The sequence below is a fragment of the Polyodon spathula genome, chromosome 24 (assembly GCF_017654505.1).
Source record: "Polyodon spathula isolate WHYD16114869_AA chromosome 24, ASM1765450v1, whole genome shotgun sequence".
Lineage (NCBI taxonomy): Eukaryota > Metazoa > Chordata > Actinopteri > Acipenseriformes > Polyodontidae > Polyodon > Polyodon spathula.
Genome location: NC_054557.1, coordinates 23,565,464 through 23,577,068, shown reverse-complemented (window position 1 = coordinate 23,577,068; position 11,605 = coordinate 23,565,464). Strand labels below are relative to the sequence as shown.

Below are 11,605 nucleotides of genomic sequence, written 5' to 3'. Positions count from 1 at the left end.
CTTGCAAGCGTCTTTATAACATTGCAAATGGGCAGGACATGGTCAAGATTATCGAATCACAGAAGAGTTCTCATTAGAATATTTCTTATTTTCATTTCAATGACTGGATGTTTTGAATGTAAGCAAGATACACATCATAAGTTAATTACAAAGATACCTCCATCTTTATTTGGATAAAGGTTGTAAATCACAGAAAATGCATTCAGTTAAATACTCTTTTGTGAAATAACTTTTCCCAAGTTATTCATTTTTACTTATTAATCACATTTATATTTTCAAACAATGCAATACCAACATAAATCATTTAAGTCCCATAATTATTATTCTAAATTAATTAGATTTTAATCCATTTCCTGAATTAAATTACTTAATTTTGTGATTTAATTAAGGCTTTTAATACTCTATATTTTCTATGCTTGTAAATGTTCACAAGAATATCATTTTTATAACAGTTATTTTCCCATTTTTTGACAGATTTCTTATTGAATACTATTCAGACACAATGTCTTGTAAGAACATTACATGGTCCTGTTATCAGTTTAAATATACAAGGTGTAAACAAAATCTTGGTACTTAATCTGATAAAGATTTGAATTTGTTTAACAAAGTCATGCCTAGCCAGTCTTCACAGCAGGGATTTAGCTTAACAAATGGCATTCTTTGTCCTGGTGAGTTTATCCAGATCTCTCATCAGAGTTGTCTTTGGAATAAAGATGCAATAGATACATTTTCATTTTAGAAAATATAAAAATTGTACTTTTTATATCATTATGTTTCAATTGTTCATCAAAGTAGCATTGTCTCTTTAATCTTAGCAAAGTGTTACGCTGTATTAAACGTTTACTTTTGGTTTGCATGTAGAGATTTCTTATCCAAACAAATAGCATTTTAATTAAATCTTAAAAATCTTACTTGAGTCTTTGAAATGTAATAGTTATTCTGGAGATGTGGTCGTTGTTGAAAAACAAAGCTGAAATGCAGCTGGCCTTTGTAACATAGCTGCAGTTGGATGTAGATTCAACATCTTGAGAGGATGTTGGCACTATGGCGCTGAATGAAGCCCCATTCCAGCGTTGGCTCTGAGGTCACTTCATTGCGAGATGAGTCTGGATCCAAGATAAAGTTTCAGTTTCATTCTCCTAATTAAAATTGCCGTTACAAGCATGTTAAACATGTTCTACAATAAGCATGTTAAACATGTTTTAACAACTCTTAAACTTGCGTACGCAAGATTAGTTACGAAAATGATTTAACCAGTTCAATTGTGAATCATTCGTCAAACTTTGACTGATAGTTTGTCATTTCATGGGAGTGTCACAGCAGCTTGTATCCACCAGATGATGCACTTCTTAACCCTTTACAGGAAGAAAGTTGTATATTGGCTTTCGACAGACATTCTTATTTAAAAAATAATAATCAGCTTTGTTTGTTTAGACAAGACTGGCAGGTCAGCACAGCAGGTAATATAAACCATTCCCCAATTGAAATCGTTATTACCCATCCTTTAAAGTAGATTTACGCTATTTTGTGGGAGGATGGGGAACGACAAACTTCATTAACATCACAGCCTCTCAAGTCTCATAGGATTAAAAATTGAAACATCATGTTACGGAACACTCAATTACAACTAGGAATTTCTCCCAGAGTCCAGGTGCATTGTGGGACATTATCATTTTTCATTAGTTCTAGAAACGTGATAAAATGTACAAGACAAATCCTCCAGGCGATTGCCAGTAAGGACGATGCAGTCTTGTCTCTTGGATGCTACATACCGGGGTCGAGATAGTCGTTCCCATCAATTTATTTATTTTCAAGTTAATGAAGTTTAAATGCTAAATCCTGAAACTCATTTCCCACACAGAATTATCAATTTCTCCTGACTTGTCCATCAGATGAGGTGTGGAATAGTTTCCTTTCTGTATATTCCTGCTCCCAGGCACTGACTGCATTGACAGGCTTGCATTTAAACTGACAGCAGAGAAGTCTCTTGTGACGTGTCTGCGTCACCGCCCACTTTGACACAATTACAGTGTAAGAGAGTTGAACAGCATTTTTACCATTTAATATGCAAGTTCTTAAGAGTGATACACAAAACAGTAATTACACAGGGATTCATAATATAAAATAATGTTTTTTCTGAATGAACATGGTTCCTAGGGTTTGTCTCCTGTGTGAATTCGCTGGTATTTTCTCAGGTTTCCTAACTGACTGAAACTCTTCCCACAGTCAAAGCAGAGATACTATTTCTCCCCTATGTGAATTTGCTGGTGTACTTTCAGGGACTGTGTGTGACTGAAACTCATCCCACAGTCAAAGCGGCGAAATGGTATCTCTCTAGAGTGCATTCGCTCGTGTTTTCTCAGGGTTTCGGACTGTCTGAAACACTTCCCACAGTCAGAGCAGAGATATGGTTTCTCTCCAGTGTGAATTCGCTGGTGTGTTTTCAGGTGTGCTGATTGACTGAAACTCTTCCCACAGTCAGAACAGTGACACGGTTTCTCTCCTGCGTGAATTCGCTGGTGTCTTTTCAGATTTTGTAACACATTGAAACTCTTCCTACAATTGGTGCAGCGATACGGTTTTTCTCCAGTATGAATTCTCTGGTGTATTTTCAGGTGTGCTGACTGACTGAAACTCTTCCCGCAGTCAGAACAGTGACATGGTTTCTCTCCTGCGTGAATTCGCTGGTGTCTTTTCAGGTTTTGTAACACATTGAAACTCTTCCCACAGTCAGCGCAGTGATATAGTTTCTCTCCAGTGTGAATTCGCTGGTGTGTTTTCAGGTTTTGTAACACATTGAAATTCTTCCCACAGTCAGTGCAGAGATACGGTTTCTCTCCAGTGTGAATTCGCCGGTGTGTTTTCAGGTGTCCTGAATGACTGAAACTCTTCCCACAGTCAGAGCAGCAATACTGTTTCTTTCCAGTGTGAGTTTGCTGATGTACTTCTAAATGCTGTAACTGGGTTAAACCTTTCCTAGAGTCAGGATATTCTCCGCCGCCCGCCCTCACTTTAGCTGCTGGACTGGAACCTGGAAAATATGAACAGGAAAGAAAGTAAGAGGGACTGTTTGTAGGCTTAGGGCATGTGGCTAGGTGGTGGAGTGGATTTAAGTATGTGTATTTTAGCTGTGGGGTTTACTCTGGTTTACACCAGTTTAAAAATACAAAGTTAAACTTAAAGCCTCTGTGTGAAAGCAAAGTCAGTAAAGACTGATGCTGGTGAAACCGAGCCCTGGGATCAAAATCTGACTTTGAGGTTCTCCTGTAATGTTTCACGTCTATTTCCCCTGACAATGTATCTTTCTCCTCAGCATTAGATTACAATGATATCTCTCAAGATGGCATTTTATGAGTTTTTTCTAATCTTGGTTTCTGTACAGATACATACACAGAATTGTAGTGTAATCAGCATCAGCTGTCAATAATGTGCTTGGAGACTGGAACGGCTCCCTCTCTCTCTGTTTGGAATCATCTTGTTTATTGTTGTACAAATATACATCACAGTGCCTTAGAAATGTGCAGCCCAATGCCATAGTATTACACCACACATGTAGGGTTTATGGGCAGGATTTTCAAAAATCAGTGTTATTGTATCTAATTCACGGTATATTAATGACAGCTTTGGTAGCAATTAATTTTCAAATAATTTTTTTGTAAAATCAATCAGTTAATGCTTTGAAATTAAGTTGATGAGGTTGTTAATGAATGCACTTCCCGTCTCAACGACTAGATAAGGTGGAAGTTGTTAATCAAAATGCATGTTAACAAGATCAAGAAAAATGAATGGCAGCATAATTTGCTGTTATTGGAACTACTAGCGTACAGGGAGGCATGTCTCCCACCAGCTAGCAGCAGCCAAATGGAAATAAAAAAAAAAAAAGAAAATATCTGTTCTGTGCATAATTTGTAAACTTCATTTAAAGGTGTACATTTTGTCATGCAGAATGTACATTCATTTAGAACACTTCAAATATAAAAAGATGATTTAAAATTATCTGGCATGTGGATAAAAATGGGACAGCATGGACAAAATAAATAAATTCATTAAACCCCACTAGTCATTCCTTCATGCAGGGGATATTGTGCCACAGCTCACTATATACAACTCTTCAATGTGCATTTTGCAATCTTATTTTGGTTAAAAAAATAAATACATACATTTTTTTTTTTTATGGTAAGGAAACCATCTAGAATATTGGTTCAAATTTATTTTCTTAAGTTGACATCTGTATTTGAGCATGTACAATTGTAGGCTGTAAATAAATACATTTGAAGTGCCATTTGTGTTTGTAGTCATTAGTTATTATACATCTATACAACATATGTAAAACATCCTTATATATTTATTAAGCTTTTAAAATTATAGCACTCCCTTGCCCAACACACAATTTGTTTATAATTGTTCAGTGAATTCTCTAATCATGCATTTTCTCTGGTAATCTTTGCTCGCTTCCACGATAAAAACTCAACATGACTAAAGGTAGCCACCGAACACTGACAGAATTACAAGAACATTTTATATGCATACAAACATGTGAAGGTGAAAGTGTCCTGAGAGGGAGGATGTAACATGGCAAGGAGTCCTGTGCATTTATTTGTTTATTTATTTTTAGAACGGGGTCTCCCCCTCCACCCCAGTGTCTCATTTCTGTTATTTTGTATTTGTGTTTTATGATTTATTTATATGATGGCGTAGCCACGTTGTTTTGTTAGAGGTGACGGTGACGTTGTTTTGTTAGGAAGCCCTATCCACATTAATAAACTTGTACAGAGGGTGGCCAATCACCCAAATTAATTAGGTGATTAATTTGTTGCTAAATTGGGAGATGGTCACCTGTATAAAAGCCTGCAGCTCTCTGCACTCGGTGAAGAGCTGTATGTTTTGCAGCGTGGATGGGAAGCCCTATCCACATTAAAAACTTGTACAGAGGGTGGCCATCACCCAAATTAATTAGGTGATTAATTTGTTGCTAAATTGGAAGATAGTCACCTGTATAAATACCTGCAGCTCTCTGCACTCTGGGGGGTGTCTGGAGGAGGAACGGGAGCGAGAAAGGAGAAAGAGAAACTAAAGTAAAAAAAAAAAAAAAAACAGTATAGGATCAGTGAAGGCGATTGCCCAGCCTGACCTGAAGGCGATTTTTTTGTACACTAACTCATTGACCAGGAAGGGAAATGATGTGGCCCAGCCTGACCTGTGTTTGTGATTTATTTATTTTCGCTCTGTGAGCAGTGTTTTTGTTAAAACTTTTTTTTATTGATATTTTTGTTATCTGAATAAATGGTGTATGCTGCGTCTTGCACCGCTGTATTTTTCCTTTGTTTTCTTCCTGCATCTGGCCTGATGTCACCATATCGGCTCCCCTGTCACAGAGGGTAACAGAATACCGGGAACTGAGTACCCTGGACCGTTTGGCCTGACACTTCATTACTAGGGTTAAAAGGAAGTTGGTCATTTAGAAAAGGGGCGGAGCTTCAGTACACTAACTTATTGACCAGGAAAGGAAATGATGTGGCAGCTGCGGACTGGAGGAGCGGCTGCAATCATTTACCAAGGGGTCATGAGTGACGGTATAAGTAGGGGTTGAAGCAACACAATCTGTTCCTTTGTTTTGGATATGCAAATTAACTGAAAGGACCGGTAATTCTGTGTTTAAGAAGAAATGTGAGTGTTTTGTTTTTGTCAGTCTGTCTATACCGTCTTGTTTATCTTGTGTATTAGACTAGAAGGCTAAACATGATCCAGACCTATCACCCAAGGCCAGCACAAAACCCAGACAACAACGTACTGACTGTTCACTAAAATAACATTGTAAATTCATGACCAGCACTCACTGGGAGAGGTGACCGTGTTTGTGTTTTTTGGTATTTGCATTTGGTATTTGGATTATTGTCCTTGTGGGATACATGTTTACTGTAAACAGGACTGCAACCCATCATCATTTACTGTGCAATACACATCATTGTGTATTGCCAGCCATCATTGTTTGTCTCTGTTGGTCATCAGACCCCTGAATTAAAATGAACAGAAACCTATTCACCCGTACTTTGGCTGTCGTTTCCTGTTGGATTACTGCACTGCACCCGCATATACCACTTACCACAATTAGACACAGGTGTTAAAAGCCAAGCAAATCCACAATCACCTAAGGAAAATATTTTAATATCTAATATGCCATTTTCTACATCAAGATTTCATTATTTACTCTTAGGTTTCTATTTGTATAATTCAAATAAAATGTACAGTAGAGGTCAGCTGTCATGTAATGTACGTATCCAGAGTTCAGATACAGTTGCACTGATAATTTCTTGCTACAGTGGTAACATTACACTGGGTGAATAAACAGTATATCATTTTAGCAATACAACACACGTTCCGTAAGGTTACACATGATTAAAACAAGCGAATAAATCTCATTCACAGTATAGAAAAGGCTGAAATACTTCCAGAACTACAAATACTGACTTTGGTCCTGCATGCTTTTATATCGTCAAGAATTGATTACTGTAATGGTCTTTGAATTGGTACTGACAGCAATGTGAAATCTCAGCTGCAACTTGTAAAAAATGCTGCTGCAAGAGTTTTACCTGGGACTAAGAGACAAGCTCAAATCACTCCTGTGCTGGGATCTCTACACTGGCTTCCTGTCCAATTTAGGATTTTAAGGTGTTAATCTATAAGGCTCTAAATGGCCTTGCTCCATTTAGACCCTAAAGATCATTTTAACGTCATACATCCCCAATCAGTCACTCCGACCCGCCAGGTTACTTTCTATACCCGTTATTCAGAAAGAAACCCCTCCTGTGGCAGATGCTTCAGCTAGATTGCACCGACACTATAGAATGAGCTGCCCAGTACTGTAAGGGACGCTCCCTCCACTGATGTTTTTAAATCTCAATAAAAGACATTTTTATAGTCTGGCCTATCCAGTTATCTAAAATGACATTCTCTTTTCTCTATATGGCATGTTTGACTATTCAGCATTATTGTACTGTTTTATTTATTTTAAAATAAACTATTGCATGGGCTTTGTTCTTATTATTACAATTACTGTTATTTTTGTTTTTTTTCTTTTCTTTTTTGTTCCTTATATATTACAATGTGACATTTCAAAATCTAACATGGAATACTGTACTAGTACTATTCTGGCTTGAGGTTGACTTTTGCAATATAATTTTGTAGTTTCTCTGATTACATGATGCTAAATAAAAGGTCTAAATTATGTTCATATGTTTTTTATTATGCCTCAATCTTACAATTCTAGGAGATGCAAAGCTTTTGTCCATAGCTGTAGAGCCCTGTCTATCCAGCCCCTCTACAAACCAGCATTCTAATTCAGTATGATTTTGGGTCACTATCATACCCCTACTGAAATGAATGGTGTGATCCCCTCTACAATCTCAAAAGACCTAACACTGTGAAACCCTGAATGCAGCAGAAAGCACCTGAATCCTCGTGCAGGTACAGTACGAGCATGCGAAGGTCTTTCTACGGGAATGGTTTAAACAGCCTTGTGATAACAGGTGAAGAGTTTGCTGAAGCATTATTGTGTTTATTACACTGTGTATGTACAGTAATACAGTTGATTTTTAAGTGTTCAAATAGTTTAGTCATTTTTAGATCAGTACTCTGATTGGACAGGTTTTAAAGTAATCTAAACAATATGCTCCCTCCCTCTCAACCACACTGTGGATTTCACATAATCTAGAATGACAATGTAACAGCTACTGGGAGTCAACTCACCTGCTAGACTGCATTCTGAATGTGACCGTCCGTCTTCCTTCCCAACTTCTTGCGTGCAGTTGGGAGAGTCTTCCTCTCCAGCACCTTGCTCTCTCACACAGATTCTCTCCAGCACCACGCTACACTCCCGCAGGCGTACAGGCTCCAGCTCAGGGATGTTTGGTTTAAGGTCCTCAGATTCTTCCTTCCCTGGTTCCAAGTGGTCAAACTCTACTTCAGGGGGCTCCTGTTTAATACGGACAGTTTCCAGCAACTCTTCTTGTTTAACAGGAAGGGGTTCCTCTGTCTGGGAGATCTCCATTTCATTGTGCTCAGCTTTAATCTCACAGACTTCTGGCTGACTGCTGTCACATTGCATCATAAAGAGCTCTTGTTTAATGGGGAGGGAAGCCAGCCCAGAGAACTCCACTCTAATGGGGACAGGTTCAAGTTCAGGGAACTCCTCTTTAATCTGGACAGATTCCATCTTCACACTGTCCATGGCAGCACAAAGAATTCTGTTTAATAGCTGTCAAAAAAAGAAAATAATTGATATATTTTAACACAGTGTTATGAAGGTGATTCAAGGAACAAACGCAATCTGGCCCTAATAGCATTAGTATTGAAGGAACACAGAATTTCTTACAATAAGAAGTTTATAAGACCAAAGTATTTTACCTGTTGAAAAAATTTTATCAGTTTATTTAGCCATTCTATATAGTCCATCTATCCATTATCTGTAACCGTTTAATCCTATAGAGGGTTGCGGTGAGCCAGAGCCTAACCCGGCAGATATAGGGAGACAAGGCAGGACTACACCCTGGACGGGACGCAGCTAAGGGACACATTCTATATACAGTGTTTCCGCAAATTAAAACATTTGTACTGAAAAGATAGGAGACAGGAGGCTTCCATAAGACCAGACTGACATATCTAGACTAGACTTTGCATTGTGCTTTCATGTCGACGAATACACGAGGCAGCCAATCAGAATCATGCATGAAAAGGAAATAAACAAATCCTCCCCTCCATCGAAGACTTGGTTTGTTAACAAGCCTGGAACTGCCCAGTCATGCACTCATTCGATTGGCTGTGCCTTTAAAGGGCGTGGTCTAGAGGCACACTCATTCGCTCCTGTTAATGACAATCAATGTGAGTAATGCTGATCTGAGGCACAAGCACTTGCTCTTGTTAGTGACAGTCAGTTTTTCTAGCTGCACGTCACAGACATAATGCTGCCAGTCAAACTGACAGGCATCTTCAGTCTCTGCCAGTCACAAGATTTTGAACCCGTCTGACAGGTTTACCAGTTAATGGAAACGCTGCTATATTAGTCATCGTAGATTTATTTTGTGATGCTGTTCTATTTTATTTGTTTCAGTTTTGTGATTGCTACTTTTTTATATATTATAATACAGTCAACTCTTATTAAAATGAATTTCAAAGGGACCAGCAATGTGCATTTTATTGACAATACAGTTGTAAGTGAACTTTTAAAAAGTATACATTGCAAATTAACTGTAGTTGAACTGTTCAGGTCCCAGCTGCTGTGCTCATAGCAAATGATTTAGCTCAGAAAACAAGTTATTGTCCCTCTTAACAGGTACAATGTACTGAGTTTGGACAAAGTTCTTTTTAATATAATTTTTTTTTCACAACTCAGCAAATGTATGTGACTAACTAATGAGCAACAACTTGTGTTATCTAACATTGAAAACATAAATGATTGTGGGTGAACTACAGTTTGTCTACTTCCTAGTGATTTGTGCAACAGGCAAATCACAACACTGACAGTGTATCATTTTTTGACGGTACACAGGTCAAGTTTTGGTACCAGTACCACATTCTGATGATGTACCACTCTCTGCACCTACACCGGTTTTCAGCCGCTTTCTGTAGCGCAACACACTAAATACTTTTTGTCAGTGGCGACGTGTATGGGAGGTACGTCTGGTCACGTGGGGTGTGCTGAAAATATGATTTTTTTTTTTTTTTTTTTTTGGTGGCCTCAATACGCTTCAATCAGTACCGCTTTCAATCAGTATACACATGAACAGCCACTCACAGGGGGCTGTGCCCCACCAGTTTTTCAAGACATGAGTCGCCACTGCCTTTTGTCGAAACAAAATAACGTAAAACAACAGCGTCTACATCATTTACTTTAAGGCATCCTAACTGAAGACAAAATAACATTTTAACAAGTACAGGGGTAATCAAGAACATTATTTTATAAAGTGATTAACACAGACAGTCGTGCTTTTTCATTTAGTTTATATTCAATATGAATCTACAATTACGTGCAAATCGTACAGTAGCTGTTCAGCTCAGGAGGGATTTAACCAGGACACTGAGCAGCGAGAGGATGCAGGCATCCGAGTTCACCACGGTCAACCACATCAACACAACACACTGAACTTACTAGCTGCTTGAAACAAAAGGAAGATAATACTAAAATGTGAAAAGATGAATATTTTAAATAACCATCAAAGAGGCGATACTTAAATGATCAAAGTAGTCGTATCAAGTATTTAACAACGTGTCCCGGTTTTGAGCTTCGGAAATCTGGTCACAAAAGCGACAATATCACATGCCTGTGCTGCAAAGGACTTGAATGAGCGTCGCAAAACACCTAAACTTAAAAAAAAAAAAAACTAAATGTAGCTTACTTCGTTGTTGTTGTTTTTTTGTTTGTTTGGTTTTTATCCTCCACGCCGTGTCAGCGGGTGCCCAACACCATTTAAATACATTAAATACAATACTGTGGGGCTCGGACTGTTTTTAAATTTCAGACGTTTGTTGTTCTTATTCTCTTTGAAACGACGCCATGTCTTAAATGACTGCAGCAGGCACACTTAATACGTCACTGAAGCTTTCATGAGCTGACTCGGTCACATGACATGTATATATTGGAGGGAACACACTTAGTGGGAGGGAGCAGTTCGGCCTCTGTGCCTCAATCCTGCCCTCGGTTGGGTAATCAGTAAATGTATTTTTATTTTCTTAATGTATTTTTTTCCCAACACGTTTTATTCTTAACTAATATAATAAAATACTACATCAGTCTAACAGTCTTCTGTTAAGTAATTTTATTCCAAAGCACAGCATAACAGTATAATAATACTCTATATACTTCAGTTAACTCTTCCCTCCATTTACAAACTTACTAATAATAATGTCGAGTTTTCTGTCCAGTTTGGATAAAAAATAGCCAGAGACAGATTGAAAAAGCAAGGCTCAATCTGTATTTATTTGTACAAACAAAAAATAAAATAAAAGGGAAGGGAACTGGGAGTTGAAAAGTAAAATAAAAGTTTGTAATTTATTTAATCTCTATTCTCAATTATTTTAATCACACACACCCTCCTCTAACACCCTCATATTCCCCAAATCACGTGGGCAACTCTCATGTGCCCCCCTATATACCCTCGGGTCTCCCACTTGTGTCAGGGCGCATATTGTGGGCTCCCCTCCCCAAACCTTAATTTAACCCTCATTTATAAACATCAAACATACCAAATCAAGTGTTCAATATTGAACTATATTTAGTTGTCAGAATGTTAGCATGTATGAAACAGTATGTAATAAGAACATGTTCTACTCACTTTAATTTTATTTTGCGTACATCTTTACATTCAACACTACACTATTTTTAATCATAAACAAACATGTTTAATCACTAACCATACCAGGATTCCCCAATTCTGCGATCACAGAATTTGTTACAGAATTCACAATTCTACACAGACATTTGGAGAGATTGTCTCACATAGGAAACTGTTTTTTTATTGTTATTATTTTTAAATCAGAAATGCAGGCATGTTGATACTCAAAAAAGGTCATCAGTGATGAACAAATGGAAAAAGTTAATTGGAGTAAATCC

The 11,605-nt window shown here is 37.8% G+C and overlaps 1 protein-coding gene across 1 annotated transcript; it reads right to left on the bottom strand.

The window, feature by feature from the left end:
- Positions 1-325: 325 nt before the first annotated feature.
- LOC121298822 (zinc finger protein 397-like) lies at positions 326-10,540 on the bottom strand. The gene is made up of 3 exons (XM_041226062.1): positions 10,392-10,540; positions 7,747-8,254; positions 326-3,031 (listed from the first exon to the last, which is right to left on the bottom strand). Exons 2-3 carry the CDS (start codon positions 8,225-8,227, stop codon positions 2,241-2,243), a joined length of 1,272 nt encoding a protein of 423 aa, XP_041081996.1. The 5' UTR covers positions 8,228-8,254; positions 10,392-10,540; the 3' UTR covers positions 326-2,240.
- Positions 10,541-11,605: the final 1,065 nt, after the last annotated feature.

What these genes read in the sequence shown, in the direction of transcription:
- LOC121298822 (XM_041226062.1), bottom strand. Translation starts at nt 8,227, where the DNA reads ATGGACAGTGTGAAGATGGAATCTGTCCAGATTAAAGAGGAGTTCCCT. An exon ending in TTCAGAATGCAGTCTAGCAG is followed by an intron (nt 3,032 to 7,746) that starts GTGAGTTGACTC and finishes CATATTTTCCAG; the next exon opens with GTTCCAGTCCAGCAGCTAAA.